Source organism: Amphiura filiformis, chromosome 12 (assembly GCF_039555335.1).
Source record: "Amphiura filiformis chromosome 12, Afil_fr2py, whole genome shotgun sequence".
Classification (NCBI taxonomy): domain Eukaryota; kingdom Metazoa; phylum Echinodermata; class Ophiuroidea; order Amphilepidida; family Amphiuridae; genus Amphiura; species Amphiura filiformis.
The window spans coordinates 60,929,225-60,947,860 of record NC_092639.1 but is presented as its reverse complement, the minus strand read 5'-3'; the positions used below and the strand labels follow the sequence as shown (position 1 = coordinate 60,947,860).

Here is an 18,636-nt window from a genome sequence, read left to right as displayed (position 1 = left end):
CTGGGGCAGAGCCAAATCATGGGGAGTGTGGTACTACTACAAATCACTTGAAATATTGCTGTATAATCTAAGCACATGTTTTTATGGATAGATGTATTTTCGGTCATTTAGTGTTCTACAACAATAAAAGTACATGACATTTTAGGTTTGTAAAAATAGTAGCAACAAAAAAGTCCTTCTACCACCTCTTATCCTAGGAGAGGAGATGTTAACAATATTTTTAGTGATTTTTTATACTTCCTGTATAATTGAATATTGCTACTCATATTTTGCTAACAGGGCACTGTGTTTGGTCCTGATAAGTTTGATAAGGATGCTGATGCTAAGGCGCTACTGGAAGCAATGAAAGGAGCAGGTTAGTATGGATATTTGAAATTGGAAATTCAAGTTAATGCATAGTAAACACCACAATGTATCCAACAAATCACATGTAATAAGATTAAAATCCAAATTGACTAAATCTAATCTAAATTGACTTTTTGTTTAAACTTTTAATTCAAAGAAATTTCTTGGGAGAAATTTGGAGCACCCTGTAAGAAGTTATAATACCTGTTGATTTTTGTAGGTTGCATGGTATAACAATGCACATAATTAATCAAGGCCCAGTTTTGTGATATTGATAGATGCCCTGCAGGATAATGTAATGATTATTAAAAAGAAAAAAGTTGGAAATCATGTTTCTGGAGGTGCTATATATGTTTATTATTGTAACAGATAACAATCACAAACTGATCAGAGCTCATATAATTGTGAGCATGCTTGTTTTTCATACCACTGTTTTGAATGTAATGACAAATAAGAAATGGCTGACAGATGTAATAAAGACTGGGCCATTGCATGGTTTTGGGGACAAAGGTATAGATAACATGATTAACCAATACTGTGTCCTGAGAAGCAACCAGGCTGGCTTAGATCAGGTCGAAGCTGTGCTCAGCAAATACACATTTTGAGGAGGATCATGGAAGGCTTCAAGGAGTACCAACTTTCCTTGACAGTCACTTTTGTGGACTTCAAAAAAGCCTTCGACTCCATCAACAGGCCCGTCATGTTCTCAGTGCTGCGGCATTATGGAATACCAAAGGTTGTGGTCAATGCCATCCAGGTGCTCTACAAGGACTCCAATAGTGCCGTTATGGTAGATGGAAGTATCTCAGAGCCTTTCCAAGTAACAACTGGAGTGCTTCAGGGTGATGTGTTGGCACCATTCCTGTTCATTATCCTGGTAGACTACCTCCTGAAGAAATCAACTTTTGGAATTGATGCTGGAATTGTTACCTACCCACGTCGGTCAAGCAGGTATCCTACTAGGATGCTGAATTACCTGGATTTTGCTGATGATATTGCCCTGTTGGAATCTTCTATAGCCCGGGCCCAGTCACAACTTACTAGGACTGCAACAGCAGCAGCAGATCTAGGCCTTGTCATCAGCACACCTAAGGCAGAATATATGACTGTAAACTGTAACACTCAGCCAGCACTTGAAGTCTATGGTAGTACCATCAACCATGTCACAGACTTCAAGTACTTGGGTTCCAAGATGGGCTCTAGTGTTGGAGACCTAAAAAGAAGAAAAGCACTAGACTGGGCCGCTTTCTGGAAACTGGTGGTGGTGATGATGATGATGATGATCGTACATAAAGCAAGTCACATGCTATATCATATCAATATCAATACTTAGGGTCTTGTTCTTGCCATAATATTAGAATTCTCATGACTTGTTTCATGTATGAGAGGGAGAGAGGGAAAGGTGTTGTTACTCATGTTTACATACTTTGTCACAAAACATTGGAATGGCCCTTATGCAGAAGAAAATGGTAACACCATATTGCTCAATAAATGTTATAGTAAAACATGTGCTACCATAATTGTACTGAGTGGTGTAGTCATGGCTTTCCCAAGTGGGAGCAAAAAAAATTGAGAAAGGAGAAAAATGGAAGAGGAAAAGTTGTGATTATTTGGTTAAGGGTGGGGTATCAACGTTTGGGCAGTATTTTTTGTGGGACATGAGAGCACATCAGACATATCAAATTGCATTCTGAATACGAAAAGTGTCATTCTGATATCAAATAATTTTGATAATAATATTTTATGGCAAATGATTAAAAATTGATGTTTTTGATATTTAACAGTCCTCAAAGTAAACTTTATAAAAACCCCAACAAAATTTAGGACGGTCTTTTGGGGAAAAAACGTATATCTTCAAAATGAAAGGTCAAAATTTTCAACTGATCGTCGGCTTTTCATCCCAGCTACTTACACTTTAAGTACATATCATTAGATTTATAAAGTTTACTTCGATGATTGTTAAATATCAAAAATTAAAAAAATATCAAATTTTAGTAATTTGTCATAACATTTGTATTACATCGCAAATTTCAAAAAATCAAAATTATTTGATATCAGAAGGACATTCCTCGAATTCAGAATGCAATTCCATAGGTCTGGTGTACTCTCAGCTCCCAATACGTGAAAACATCGATAAACGTTAATATCAGATCCCTTAAGGAAATAACAGCAAATTATATCCATACAGGGACAAACGAGGAGAAGATTATTAGCATAATTCCACATCGAACCAACAAACAACGACAAGAATTACTGGAGCATTATCAGAAAACGCAAGAAAAAGTAAGTTGATCTTCAGTGGAGAACCAAATATTTACAGTAGAAAAATGCATGGAAAACTGTTGAACTATGTACAGATCTTTATTCTGAAAGTGAAAAGTTGTTGTCGATGTTGTTATTGTCGATTTTTTGCTGTTAATGGTGGTGTCTTCTTGTTTTTTGGCTTACTCATTGTTTTAAGGTAAGATAAACACACTCTAATTATTTTGTTATATGCTTGACAGAATCTTGTAGATGATTTGAAGAGTGAATTGAAGAGTGACTTTGAGGCCCTTGTGGTTGGATTGATGCAGACACCCGCTCTCTTTGATGCCACCTGCCTAAAAAATGCAATGGAGGTAAGAAAGAGGCGCAAAAGTATAATATCAAGCCAAATGTTGTTTGATTTGTTATCTTTAAAGGAAATTGTGATCACAAATTCTTTGCCTCAATTTTGTCTCATATTGTTGATTGAGATACGTACATGACCGTGTTTCTTCAAAATAATACACTATACACTATACAAAAACAAAAATAATTTAAAGGGGTGGTTTTGCAATAAGGCAAGTAATATAATGAATGTAGGTTTATCAAAACATAAATGGTTGTCAAGAATAAAGTAAGTTTGCTGATTCTGCTTATGTTTAGGGTAGCTTTTCCAAATTTTTATGAATGCAATTTTTAAAAATGGTACAATTGTGTGTGAAAATCTTGCTTTGGTGGCAACATTTGGATTACAATTTTCTTGCCAAAGTGATGAAAAGAAAACCCAACCTGTTTTGTGGGCAGATGGACTTTTCAAGTATGGTTGGTCGGTCGGAATTGTTTATTTTTATAAACAGGGTTTTTTTTCATCGCCTTAAGGGGACTTTTCTTGGTAGAATGAAACTTCTTAAGGTAGAAACATCGGCTACGGTGTCATGCACAGATTTGGTTTAAAATGATACAGGATGTGTAGTTGGGTGAGAAAAACTTGCCTGCCAAATTTTAATTTTTGCCAACAAAGCGTTTTTGAGTTATGCCATTTTTTATCATCAGGAAACCCCATTGACTTTGTACATAAAGTGGTTTTGACACCAAGCCTTGTTCACTAAAATTGGTAAAAGTTTGAAAATGGATACTATGTTTAAATATTATTTTTTCTCCTTTCTATCCCCTTTATAGAACTGCTTTTTGGATCTTTTTATTACAAAAATGTTACCAAATAATATTAGTGACTTTTTTACCTATATATTGGCCAGTAATAAAGGGGGTATTTGAAGGTAATGTTAGTACTTGCTCAAATTTTCTTGATTTGATCTAGAAACACTGAATGACCCAATTTCATAATTATTGTCTGAGCTAACCATAAGGCCAATTTTAACAAACAAGGTGTCATATGAAAGGTTATTAAATTTTGAAACTTTTCTCGCCAGCTTTTTATAATAAAGTGTTTCTATTTTAAGTTATGGGTGTTTCTAGATTTCCCTAGATTAATTTAAAAATAGAAAAAATGATTTTTCTCAAAAAATAAACACTTTATCAACAAAATCTGGCGAGAGAATTTAGATATTAGGCTTATTAACCACTCCACAAACTATGGAAACTATATCACATTCCCTCTAGGCTAGCAATAATTATTTGTAGAAAAAATTAGGGAATTTTCAAAAAATAAAGAAAAACATCAGAAATGTTTAAATTTTCATGAAACATTAAAAATAAGTGGCGTAAAGACTTATCTTAAATTGGTTATATATTTGATATGGATACATAATTCTGATTTGATATAGTGGCTATTTTCCTGCATGGGCCTATTATCCGATGCTCCTACCTTAAGAGGGTTGTGAAAAATATGTTTGTACACACAGCTGTCAAACAGTTGCATACCCACTGCCCCGGGTTTTATATTTTGCTGGTACTCCTGGTACTCTGCATAAGTGATATCCATGCAATGATTCACATTTTCATAGCTAAACCATTTTTTTTAATGATTCAATAATACTGCTTTTGTAGAGTATAAATTCTTGATTGGATTCCTGAATATTGTATATTTGATTGTTTTACAGGGAGCTGGGACTGATGAAAAAGCACTTATTGAAATACTATGTACTAGAAATAATAAGGTGTGTATGTAATAAGTATTCTACATAATTATAAGTTAAGTCATTTGTTTTGTAGTTCTTGAAGAAGACAACAATGTTGAAAGCTCAAAGAATGTAAATAAATGTACACTTAACTATTCCTGCTATGTTGTGAAAATGTGTCACAAATATAATTACAAGTTAAGATACAAAATTAAATACTATTAAGTGCACTGTTGCATTACTTTCACATTGGAATAAACAAAACTAAAAAAAATAAACAAATAAATAAAAGCCACTAAAAACAACAATTCTATACAAAGATAGTGATATGAACTGTTTTATCAAGTGCTTAATGAAAATTTGTGATTGCATAATAAGCTTAGAATTTGATGTTTATGAAAGCAGTTAAAATTGTAGTAAATTTGGAAATCACTTCTCAATTTCAAATTTGGAAAAGCACAAGTAGATTATCAATAATCCATTAATGTTACATTTTATTCAATTTTCAGCAAATGAAAGAGATCAAGAATGTGTTTAATTCAGGTAAGACAGAGAAAAAAAGTTAGTTTACACTCCCATTGCATTTGCGTTGGGGTGGACATAGATGGATAGAGCGTGTATGTGTATCCACAGCATAAAGGTCCATTCATGCTACGCAGCAATTGCTTCGCAGTGCGGTGTCGATATATCGATTACTTTTTGTCGCAACTCATCGCATTTCTAAGTTAAAATGTATTTAACTTTATTGCGATACCGCAATGCAGCATTTTGCAGTACGGCAATGCACCGAATCAGAAAGTAATTGCAGCATAGTATGAACTGACCTTAAGATTGACAGCACACATCGCATAAAAATTGTACTATAACCACCAGTGGCGTAGCCAGCACTTTTTCAGAGGGTGGGCAAAGGGGGGGGGCAAGGGAGCAAGGCAACTTTCAAGGGAAGGGCGCAAACTTTGACAAAAATGGGTATTAAAAGTATTAAAAAGCCTAATAATTTTAAATATCAGGGCGGGGGAAAAGACTTCTCACAGGGGGGCAGCTTCCCCCCTTCCCCTTGGCTACGCCAATTAACCACCCGTAATGCTCTCATAGAATGTGTCATTCTTGACTCTGTTTCAGGTGCAATCAGGACACAAAATATCAGTATAATGTCATGGCCTTAATCTTCCACACAGGGGGTGTAGATTTCAAATGGAGTCATTCATTTAGGTAAACCCATTTGAAATTCATGCTTCCTGTGTGGAAGACTAAGGTCACGTCTTCCATAGGGGGTGTATGGATTTCATCTGGAATAGCCCAATATATCCTCACATGAAACTGTCAAAAAAAATTTAAACATCTTTAACATCCTTTTTCCGTAGAATTCAGGAGCAATTTAGAAGAATCTATAGAAAATGACACAAGTGGGAAATTTAAAACATTGCTCCTGGCTCTGTGTACGGTAAGATTCTTGTTTCTCTGATCTCTAAATAAAAATTGATCAATGTGAAGTTTAGCTTGAAAACTTGAAGTTTTAATGAGTCCTTTATATCGTGCCTTCTACTTTATTAATAAGTAGATAGGCTTTCTTGATGGGTATTCATAATTAAGTTAAGTATTTCTACAAATATGCCATCGGTAACAGTTTCGGTTTATATAAGGCGGAAATTATTCAGCTTTTGTTACTGCACGCGTCAATAAAGTCCCAACTCACGCTTGCGTAAATTCACATAAGCGTGTGCCAGTCATGTTTTATGCAACGCACAACTAGCGTAAGCACTGCGCCCAACAACGTGCACGCCATTCTATATCAATACACGGTGTTATGAGTCTTATTTTTTCCATCTTATATGTAAGGCGAATAAATTTTATCATGACACTGGTGCAGCCAGTCACTGTGTGAGTGATCAAACTTTGATGTGTCACTGACTTCATGAGGACTGTTTTATTCCATGACTTATTTTCATTATCCGTTTTTGATTTACCTGCAGACTAATCGTGATGAAAGCATAGACATCAAATATGCTCAAGTAGAAGCTGATGCTAAGAGATTATACAATGTAAGCTTAACACTTTAACTTTCACAACTGTTTTGATTCAAATTTTTTAACCATCAGAATGTGATATTTTTGTAGTAATTACTGTATTTTTGCTAATAAAAGATTAGGCAATGAAAAAGTGACGGAAATCCAGAAATTGCCATGCCATATCATGTGCGTATGCTTAAAACATGCTACATTCTTAGAAATTTTGACTTTGTATTTCAATTTTCAAAATCAGATGTTAAATTAAACATTTGTTTAGATCATTAACCGCTGCTTGATGTATACATAAAATTACAAAAAGGTGATTAACCCACTAACAATTCCATTCCTTATGCACATAATAAAATTCTGTGATCTGTGTTTTTCACACAGCATTTGAAATTTACATTGGTCAAAGTTAGAATCTTGTTTCCAGATAACAGAGAGATCTGTATAAAAGAGGTCGGATGAGGGAGGTTGGTTTACTAGTCCAAACAGTCATATTCATGTGTGTGTTTCATGCATATTAGCACACTAAATTTTAAAATTCCTTGTGGTAAGCATTTATTCAGTGAATTATTGCCGAGATATGTTAATTATGTTGTCATCTATTCAATAATACAGCGAGGAGATCCTTTTCTGGGAAGTAACGAGGAGGCAATAGTTGAGATATTTACTAGCAGAAACAGGTGCCATTTGAAAACAACCTTCACAGAATATGAAAAGGTAAACTTATACATTGAGCTGTACAACTTTCTACTATGGAAAAACCTGTATCAATACAACTTGCCTAAGGGGGTGTTCTCCCTACAAACATGTGGACTCAAATCTTGATCCCTGTACTCACTGATCCACATGCAGTAGCGTGTGCAGGTTTTCAAATGTTGGGGGCACAGGTCTTGATTCCCTTAGCTGTTTTAAAATTCCCCTGGCCCCTTTTTGCGCATGCCACTGTCCACATGGATTTCCCATTCTCGCTACATGCACTAATGTTGATCCAATCTACTTTGATGACTTGATTCACTTACCCAGATTTTGAATAAGAAGTTGAATGGGTGATGTGTGGATGATCATCTACCCACAGCTCATGGTCTCACTGAAGCTGTTAGATTAAAGTGCGCTTCAGACTCGAGTATTATGCGTACAATATTGTATGTACAATATATACGTTATTTAATCTATTGCCATTCTATTTCCAGTAATGTTTAAGTTCTAACGAATGTTTGATGACAAAAATCGATAATATGTTACATACAATATCTAGCAGAAATATATTATCGATTTTACGTCATCAAACATTCGTTAGAACTTAAACATTACTGGAAATAGAATGGCAATTGATTAAATAACGTACATATTGTACATACAATATTGTACGTACAATAAAAAGTCTGTATACTGCTTTAGGGTTGCAGACTTGATGCTCTCACACACTTAGTGAGAAGACAAAAGAAGTGGTGCAATGCTACATTGAGACCACATCGATCTAGCATCTAGACTAACTCAATCTTGGAATAATTATTTCTATAACTTGTTCCTTCCTTACAGTTGGCTGGTCATAGTATAGAAGAAACCATCAAGAAAGAATTAGATGATGATCTGCAGGAAGGGTATCTTGCTATAGGTAAATATAGAATCTACCAAAAAAACGTTGACAACGTAAAGAAATCAGCAAGTTTAAAAAAACCCACCTCAGCTCACTTTTTGAAACTTGGTCCCATTTGTAAAAGATACTGATTTAAACTTTATCATATTTATATAAATTTAAAACATTTCCAGTAGTGTTATATGTATCTTTAATGTGCAAATGAAACGACCTGAAAGGTTATTATCTTGTTCTTGCATGGTAAACCAATATCCTATTGTGTTTTGTTTTATAATAATCATGATTAATGATTGAATTAAACGAATAACAAGTAGGCTTGTAATCTTGTTGGAAACGCTGTATTCTGTTGAAATAAAATAAAAACAGTGATTTGGTGTTTGTATTCAAAATGGGACCAAGTTTCAAAAAGTGAGCCGAGGTGGGTTTTTTTAAACTTGCTGATTTCTTTACGTTGTCAACGTTTTTTTGGTAGATTTCTTTTCTTTTTATGAATGTAGTCAATCAGCTCCAAGCTTGGAAAGTCATCAAGTTACGAAGTGCTCCATAAAACGAATAAAACGAAAAATAGATGTTTGGGATTGGTATTCTTGATTCATGACAATAAAAAATAAATTAAACAAAACTTTCTCAGTCGTTTGTTTTAAAACTTGCTCGTCACACGCGTGACTGTAATGTTAATATACATTTTAATACAGGTAAATATGTAAAGAAAATGTAAATATGAACAACACACACCCAATGTTGACAATGCCAGAGAGACACAGAGAGTAATTCCGATGTTTGTGGTTCTTTGTAGCCCTCTTGGGCAATTTACTTGGCTATCCAATTTCGCGGTTTGTGGTTCTTTGTATAGACCTTCGGGGCACCCTAGTTGGATATTCCTATTAAGCGGCGGTTGTCGGCGATCTTTCGTGGTTTGTTGTTTTCAGTAAGCCCTGCCCTCTATCGGGAGCTAATTTATAGTTTAAGCTTGTTGGATATCCAAATTTTGCGGTTTGTGGTTCTTTGTAGCCCTGCGGGGCAATCTAGTTGCATATCCAACTTTCGCGGTTTGTGGTTCTTTATAGCCCTGCGGGCAATCTAGTTGGATATCAATATTGAGCGGCAGTTGTTGTTGATCTTTCGCGGTTTGTGGTCTTAATTTGTTGGATATCCATATTTCATGGCTTGTGGTTCTTTATAATCGATAGGCCTGCGGGCTAGTTGGATATCCAAATTTCGCGGTTTGTGGTTCTTTGTAGCCCTGCGGGGCAATCTAGTGTGATATCCCTATTAAGCGGCTGTTATCGGCGATCTTTTGTGGTTTGTGGTTTTAATTTACCTCATCAAGCCCTGCCCTCTATCGGGCAGGGCTTGATCTAAACTATTTATAGTTTAAGCTTGTTGGATATCCATATTTCGTGGTTTGTGGTTCTTTGAAGCCCTGTGGGGCAATAGTTGCATATCCAAATTTCGCGGTTTGTGGTTCTTTATAGCCCTGCGGGTTAATCTAGTTGGATATCAATATTGAGCGGCAGTTGTTGGCGATCTTTCGCGGTTTGTGGTCTTAATTTGTTGGATATCCATATTTCAGCGGTTTGTGGTTCTTTATAATAGATAGGCCTGCGGGCAATCTGCTTGGATATCCATATTTCGTGGTTTGTGGTTCTTTGTAGCCCTGCGTATAATCTAGTTGGATATCAATATTGAGCGGCAGTTGTTGGCGATCTTTCGCGGTTTGTGGTCTTAATTTGTTGGATATCCATATTTCGCGGTTTGTGGTTCTTTATAATAGATAGGCCTACGGGCAATCTGGTTGGATATCCAAATTTCGCGGTTTGTGGTTCTTTGTAGCCCTGCGGGGCAATCTAGTTGGATATCCCTATTAAAAGGCGGTTGTCGGCGATCTTTGGCGGTTTGTGATTTGAATTTCCCTTATCAAGCCCTGCCCTCCATCGGGAGCTAATTTATAATGAAAGCTTGTTGGATATATCCATATTTCGTGGTGTGTGATTCTTTGTAGCCCTGCGGGGCAATGTAGTTGGATATCCAAATTTCGCGGTTTGTGGTTCTTTATAGCCCTGTGGGGAAATCTAGTTGGATATCAATATTTAGCGGCAGTTGTTGGCGATTTTTCGCGGTTTGTGATTTTAATTTGTGACAATTTATAATATTTATTCCAAATATAATTTCAGTCTGAGCTGTGAACAGAGCCACTGATAAATTGTTTGTTTGATGAAAAAAAAATAATATCACCATACCAATGGGTGTTCAAAATGGTGTTATTCTTGATTTATGACAATAAATTGGTTAATAAAACATTGAAAAAAAAAGGTGGTGGGAAGTTTGAACTTGAGCAAAAAGTCATAAATGGATTAGAAGTCCATGGCCTTAACCGCTTCACCACGGGGACGGTCGATATAACGACGTGTTTAAAGTGGAGTATTTATTAATATGAATGTATGCTGTGGTCCGGAAAGAATAAAAGAATTGTGAAAAACTTGATTTTTTGGCGAATGGGATCCAGAATTTGTATGGAGGGTATCCAGGAAAATGCTAGGGTATATTTGGAAGTGAATCTCAAAAGGTAGTGCGACAGTGACAGCCATGTATGGCTGTAGCAGTGTCGAAAGATTCTGGATATTCAGTATGATTAGCTATGATTTGCCACTAATTTTGGCTATAAAATACCAGCGTGAAATGAAGCAAGAATGTTTGTTTATTATCAAACAATCGGATTGACTGTAAGATTGGTGTAACATTTTGAATTAATGAGTTATTAAAATATTACACTTTGGACAGTAAATAAGATTTAGCATGGTTTTAGATATATTTTGTACCCAGCGAAAAATATCATAGAACAATAGCGTTTTGTTTCGATGTAAATAGAGTCCTGATGTGCATCTGTTTATTCTTCTTTATCAGTCGTTTTTTTTAAAACTTGCTGGTCAAGCTACCGCGTGACTCTAATATTATATTGTCATCATTGCTTTGGATATCACTTTTGCACCTTTAATTATTGGTATACTGCTGCAGGGAATTCAGGGTAAACTCTGAGATCATAAAAATGTGATTTGCTTGGTGATTATGATATCTATCCAGCATAAGTTTGTACTTCCCAGTAGCTGCTTCTAGTAGAAATTGTATGAAATCCAGAATAAGCCTATTAATAGTTGATATGGTGTGTATCTCCCAAATGTGCATCACTTACTCAGCGCCATAGCCAGGGGTTGTGCTGGTGCGACGCACACCCCAAAATGCTAACCCGGAAAAAAGGTCCGCATTTTTCTGTAAAAAAAACATTCAAAATTTGCCCTTCACAAAAGGTCCAATTTTTTTTGCTGGGAAAAACATTAAAATTAGCCCTTTTTGTAGGAAAAATTCACAAAGATCAACTTTCTAGCTCCCTGCACCCCGCTCCCCCAATACATCCTGGCTACGAGTCTGACCTAGCTTCATTTTAAAGCTATTTCTCTGCATTGAGGCCTTGCTAATATATTTATATTGCATGCATGTGGGTGAATGTGTAACCATGTGGGTGTTTAGGCCTATATATTGTGGATGAAGGTGAATGTCATATTATGTAGGTAGGACTCTGTGAGCAAAACACTTTAGAATTTAGGCTGATTCCCCGGAATTAAGAACTTATATGTACAATTTTGCTGCAAGGGTATTTTTATGACATTTGCATTGCTTTAATCCCCATTTACCCATATTGAGTAACATTTGTGCAAAGACTTAGTGTCACAAAAAGTGAACCGTGTTGCCGTAACCTTGTTGTGCGGTGTTATCATGACTCTTATACATTTGGTGAACCCAGTCTTTTTCATATTATTTTCTCTTGTAATTTTAAGGATGGTGTGTTAACTATAATTTAATTATCAATGTTAAATGCTGTATACTGCTGGCGATATAGGTTTGGCAGTTTAAATATCAAAGTCGTTTATATAAAAGATATTTGAAAAAAATACTGCAAGGATTAAGCTTGAAATGCCAAAATAGCCTTTTATTGTTGATATCAGATATCAGTGTTGATGAATTATTTATCTACTGCTGGCAATGTAAATGTAAAAATAGCTTTATTAACCCTAACACTGCCCCCTGCTTTTTGTTATCGGAAGTTAAAGAATAAACGAAAAAGGAGAGAAGATGATTCCGGGCAGTGATTTCGTGATCGTTTTTATCGTGGTATTTTGTGGTATTTATGGGTGTTAGGGTTAAAGATATAGAAAAGGCCACAGCAAGCTTTTAAGAGCAGATTATATTTTAAACCCTGTAAGCAAATATGGGGGGAGCAGATAAAAGCCTACAATGAAAGATATTTGCAGCTATGTTGCTCTATTGATGAAGTAGCTATCTACTGTCGATATTGGCATTGTTGAAGCAGCTGTTTATTGCTGATATTGGTATTGTTGAAATAATTATCTACTGCCGAAATAAGCATTGATGAAGAAGCAGCTATCTACTGCTGATATTGGTATTGATGATGTAGATATCTACTGCTGAAATTGGTATTGATGAAGTAGATATCTACTGTTGATATTGGTATTGATGAAGTAGTTATCTACTGCTGATATTAGTATTGATGAAGTAGTTATCTACTGCTGATATTAGTATTGATGAAGTAGTTATCTACTGCTGATATTAGTATTGATGAAGTAGATATCTACTGCTGATATTAGTATTGATGAAGTAGTTATCTACTGCTGATATTGGTATTGATGAAGTAGTTATCTACTGCTGATATTAGTATTGATGAAGTAGATATCTACTGTTGATATTGGTATTGATGAAGTAGTTATCTACTGCTGATATTAGTATTGATGAAGTAGTTATCTACTGCTGATATTAGTATTGATGAAGTAGTTATCTACTGCTGATATTAGTATTGATGAAGTAGTTATCTACTGCTGATATTAGTATTGATGAAGTAGTTATCTACTGCTGATATTAGTATTGATGAAGTAGTTATCTACAGCTGATATTAGTATTGATGAAGTAGCTATCTACTGCTGATATTAGTATTGATGAAGTAGCTATCTACTGCTGATATTAGTATTGATGAAGTAGATATCTACTGCTGATATTAGTATTGATGAAGTAGCTATCTACTGCTGATATTGGTATTGATGAAGTAGATATCTACTGCTGATATTAGTATTGATGAAGTAGCTATCTACTGTTGATATTGGTATTGATGAAGTAGATATCTACTGCTGATATTGGTATTGATGAAGTAGCTATCTACTGCTGATATTGGTATTGATGAAGTAGCTATCTACTGTTGATATTGGTATTGATGAAGTAGATATCTACTGCTGATATTAGTATTGATGAAGTAGCTATCTACTGTTGATATTGGTATTGATGAAGTAGATATCTACTGCTGATATTAGTATTGATGAAGTAGCTATCTACTGCTGATATTAGTATTGATGAAGTAGTTATCTACTGCTGATATTAGTATTGATGAAGTAGCTATCTACTGCTGATATTAGTATTGATGAAGTAGCTATCTACTGCTGATATTAGTATTGATGAAGTAGCTATCAACTGCTGATATTAGTATTGATGAAGTAGCTATCAACTGCTGATATTAGTATTGATGAAGTAGCTATCAACTGCTGATATTAGTATTGATGAAGTAGCTATCAACTGCTGATATTAGTATTGATGAAGTAGTTATCTACTGCTGATATTAGTATTGATGAAGTAGCTATCAACTGCTGATATTAGTATTGATGAAGTAGCTATCAACTGCTGATATTAGTATTGATGAAGTAGCTATCAACTGCTGATATTAGTATTGATGAAGTAGCTATCAACTGCTGATATTAGTATTGATGAAGTAGTTATCTACTGCTGATATTAGTATTGATGAAGTAGTTATCTACTGCTGATATTAGTATTGATGAAGTAGCTATCAACTGCTGATATTAGTATTGATGAAGTAGCTATCAACTGCTGATATTAGTATTGATGAAGTAGCTATCAACTGCTGATATTAGTATTGATGAAGTAGCTATCAACTGCTGATATTAGTATTGATGAAGTAGCTATCAACTGCTGATATTAGTATTGATGAAGTAGCTATCAACTGCTGATATTAGTATTGATGAAGTAGTTATCTACTGCTGATATTAGTATTGATGAAGTAGTTATCTACTGCTGATATTAGTATTGATGAAGTAGCTATCAACTGCTGATATTAGTATTGATGAAGTAGCTATCAACTGCTGATATTAGTATTGATGAAGTAGCTATCAACTGCTGATATTAGTATTGATGAAGTAGCTATCAACTGCTGATATTAGTATTGATGAAGTAGCTATCAACTGCTGATATTAGTATTGATGAAGTAGCTATCAACTGCTGATATTAGTATTGATGAAGTAGCTATCAACTGCTGATATTAGTATTGATGAAGTAGTTATCTACTGCTGATATTAGTATTGATGAAGTAGTTATCTACTGCTGATATTAGTATTGATGAAGTAGCTATCAACTGCTGATATTAGTATTGATGAAGTAGCTATCAACTGCTGATATTAGTATTGATGAAGTAGCTATCAACTGCTGATATTAGTATTGATGAAGTAGCTATCAACTGCTGATATTAGTATTGATGAAGTAGCTATCAACTGCTGATATTAGTATTGATGAAGTAGCTATCAACTGCTGATATTAGTATTGATGAAGTAGCTATCAACTGCTGATATTAGTATTGATGAAGTAGTTATCTACTGCTGATATTAGTATTGATGAAGTAGCTATCAACTGCTGATATTAGTATTGATGAAGTAGCTATCAACTGCTGATATTAGTATTGATGAAGTAGCTATCAACTGCTGATATTAGTATTGATGAAGTAGCTATCAACTGCTGATATTGGTATTGATGAAGTAGCTATCAACTGCTGATATTAGTATTGATAAAGTAGCTATCAACTGCTGATATTGGTATTGATGAAGTAGATATCTACTGCTGATATTAGTATTGATGAAGTAGCTATCAACTGCTGATATTAGTATTGATGAAGTAGCTATCTACTGTTGATATTAGTATTGATGAAGTAGATATCTACTGCTGATATTAGTATTGATGAAGTAGCTATCAACTGCTGATATTAGTATTGATGAAGTAGCTATCAACTGCTGATATTAGTATTGATGAAGTAGCTATCTACTGTTGATATTAGTATTGATGAAGTAGATATCTACTGCTGATATTGGTATTGATGAAGTAGATATCTACTGCTGATATTAGTATTGATAAAGTAGCTATCAACTGCTGATATTGGTATTGATGAAGTAGATATCTACTGCTGATATTAGTATTGATGAAGTAGCTATCAACTGCTGATATTAGTATTGATGAAGTAGCTATCAACTGCTGATATTAGTATTGATGAAGTAGCTATCAACTGCTGATATTAGTATTGATGAAGTAGCTATCAACTGCTGATATTAGTATTGATGAAGTAGCTATCAACTGCTGATATTAGTATTGATGAAGTAGTTATCTACTGCTGATATTAGTATTGATGAAGTAGCTATCAACTGCTGATATTAGTATTGATGAAGTAGCTATCAACTGCTGATATTAGTATTGATGAAGTAGCTATCAACTGCTGATATTAGTATTGATGAAGTAGCTATCAACTGCTGATATTGGTATTGATGAAGTAGCTATCAACTGCTGATATTAGTATTGATAAAGTAGCTATCAACTGCTGATATTGGTATTGATGAAGTAGATATCTACTGCTGATATTAGTATTGATGAAGTAGCTATCAACTGCTGATATTAGTATTGATGAAGTAGCTATCAACTGCTGATATTAGTATTGATGAAGTAGCTATCAACTGCTGATATTAGTATTGATGAAGTAGCTATCAACTGCTGATATTAGTATTGATGAAGTAGCTATCAACTGCTGATATTAGTATTGATGAAGTAGCTATCAACTGCTGATATTAGTATTGATGAAGTAGTTATCTACTGCTGATATTAGTATTGATGAAGTAGCTATCAACTGCTGATATTAGTATTGATGAAGTAGCTATCAACTGCTGATATTAGTATTGATGAAGTAGCTATCAACTGCTGATATTAGTATTGATGAAGTAGCTATCAACTGCTGATATTGGTATTGATGAAGTAGCTATCAACTGCTGATATTAGTATTGATAAAGTAGCTATCAACTGCTGATATTGGTATTGATGAAGTAGATATCTACTGCTGATATTAGTATTGATGAAGTAGCTATCAACTGCTGATATTAGTATTGATGAAGTAGCTATCTACTGTTGATATTAGTATTGATGAAGTAGATATCTACTGCTGATATGAGTATTGATGAAGTAGCTATCAACTGCTGATATTAGTATTGATGAAGTAGCTATCAACTGCTGATATTAGTATTGATGAAGTAGCTATCTACTGTTGATATTAGTATTGATGAAGTAGATATCTACTGCTGATATTGGTATTGATGAAGTAGATATCTACTGCTGATATTGGTATTGATGAAGTAGATATCTACTGCTGATATTAGTATTGATGAAGTAGCTATCAACTGCTGATATTAGTATTGATGAAGTAGCTATCAACTGCTGATATTGGTATTGATGAAGTAGCTATCTACTGCTGATATTAGTATTGATGAAGTAGCTATCAACTGCTGATATTAGTATTGATGAAGTAGCTATCAACTGCTGATATTAGTATTGATGAAGTAGCTATCTACTGTTGATATTAGTATTGATGAAGTAGATATCTACTGCTGATATTGGTATTGATGAAGTAGATATCTACTGCTGATATTAGTATTGATGAAGTAGCTATCTACTGTTGATATTAGTATTGATGAAGTAGATATCTACTGCTGATATTAGTATTGATGAAGTAGATATCTACTGCTGATATTAGTATTGATGAAGTAGCTATCAACTGCTGATATTAGTATTGATGAAGTAGCTATCTACTGTTGATATTAGTATTGATGAAGTAGATATCTACTGCTGATATTAGTATTGATGAAGTAGATATCTACTGCTGATATTAGTATTGATGAAGTAGCTATCAACTGCTGATATTAGTATTGATGAAGTAGCTATCAACTGCTGATATTAGTATTGATGAAGTAGCTATCTACTGTTGATATTAGTATTGATGAAGTAGATATCTACTGCTGATATTGGTATTGATGAAGTAGATATCTACTGCTGATATTGGTATTGATGAAGTAGATATCTACTGCTGATATTAGTATTGATGAAGTAGCTATCAACTGCTGATATTAGTATTGATAAAGCAGATATCTCCTTCTGAAATTAGTAAGAACGGCTGATATTGGTATTAATGAAGTATCTAATATATGCTGATGGTATTGATGAAGTAGCAATCCCCTTCTAATATTGGTAATAATGAAGTAGAGATCTACTTCTGAAAGAAGTAATAATGGCTGATATTTAATAACTACTACTAGTATTTGTTGTCTTGTCCTGTCTTGTCTTGTTCTTTATTGTGGACTTTAACAATGACCAAGATCTGGAATGATATAATGGTATAATGATATATAACTAACTGTAACATACTATACAATAACGTACAATCCTCTATGCCCCCAAGTCCTTGAGTGTATTATTTTAGGTACCTGGATAATGAGCACATGTATATCAAGGACTGAGAAACAACTTAGCTAAGTATTTACAGTCTTGAGGCGCATGGAACGCCAGACAGAAGGGGCTGCGGAAGGCAGGCTTGGTGGTGTGTATGTTTCCTTTAGACCCAGAGAGTTGTGGGGTAGCAACCGTGACAATGCGCGCTGTGGAAGCTGAGTGTCGCGGGTGGAAGAGGGTGGCGGATCCAGGGACAATGCTGGTCCAGGGGTGTTTGGTGCTGGTTGGGTTGTGGGTGTGTCTGGAGTAGGTGGGGCAGTGTTGTCCGTAGGTGGCATACCTGTAGTCACCTTGTTCGGGTCGCTGGGTGCAGATGCTAAGGAGGGTCTGCGAGGTACGACTGGTGGTGTAGGAGGGCAGATGAGATGATGGGGCTGGCAAGACACTGCAGGTGTATAGCGCCGCAAGAACTTCCTGTTACGTAAGGTTACTCGGCCAGAGCCATCTCACTGTGAACCACATATTGGTCAAACTGGCGCACCTCAATGACAATGCCTGTTTTGTCCCATTTGGTTGGGTGAGGGCGGTTTGATTCTGGACTCGTGCGTGGTCACCAATAACAAGGGGTGGAAGGTGTCTTGTGTGCTCGGAAAGCCGTTCTGCACTTTTCATGTGTCTGTTCCGCAGGGCCTCTTCTCGGGCTGCCAGTGTCTCTCTCCATGTTGGGTGTGGTTCATAGCGACCGGGGTGTATG

General features: G+C 35.2%; 1 protein-coding gene across 1 annotated transcript in view; it reads left to right on the top strand.

The window, feature by feature from the left end:
- LOC140166536 (lipoxygenase homology domain-containing protein 1-like) overlaps positions 1–18,636 on the top strand; it is a 107,389-nt gene that overhangs the window by 81,625 nt on the left and 7,128 nt on the right. The window contains exons 21-29 of the mRNA XM_072190020.1: positions 281–355; positions 2,534–2,628; positions 2,850–2,963; positions 4,650–4,706; positions 5,177–5,210; positions 6,032–6,111; positions 6,641–6,709; positions 7,298–7,399; positions 8,222–8,297. Of these exons, the coding sequence (XP_072046121.1) occupies positions 281–355; positions 2,534–2,628; positions 2,850–2,963; positions 4,650–4,706; positions 5,177–5,210; positions 6,032–6,111; positions 6,641–6,709; positions 7,298–7,399; positions 8,222–8,297 (702 nt within the window). The remainder of the gene's footprint in view (positions 1–280; positions 356–2,533; positions 2,629–2,849; positions 2,964–4,649; positions 4,707–5,176; positions 5,211–6,031; positions 6,112–6,640; positions 6,710–7,297; positions 7,400–8,221; positions 8,298–18,636) is intronic.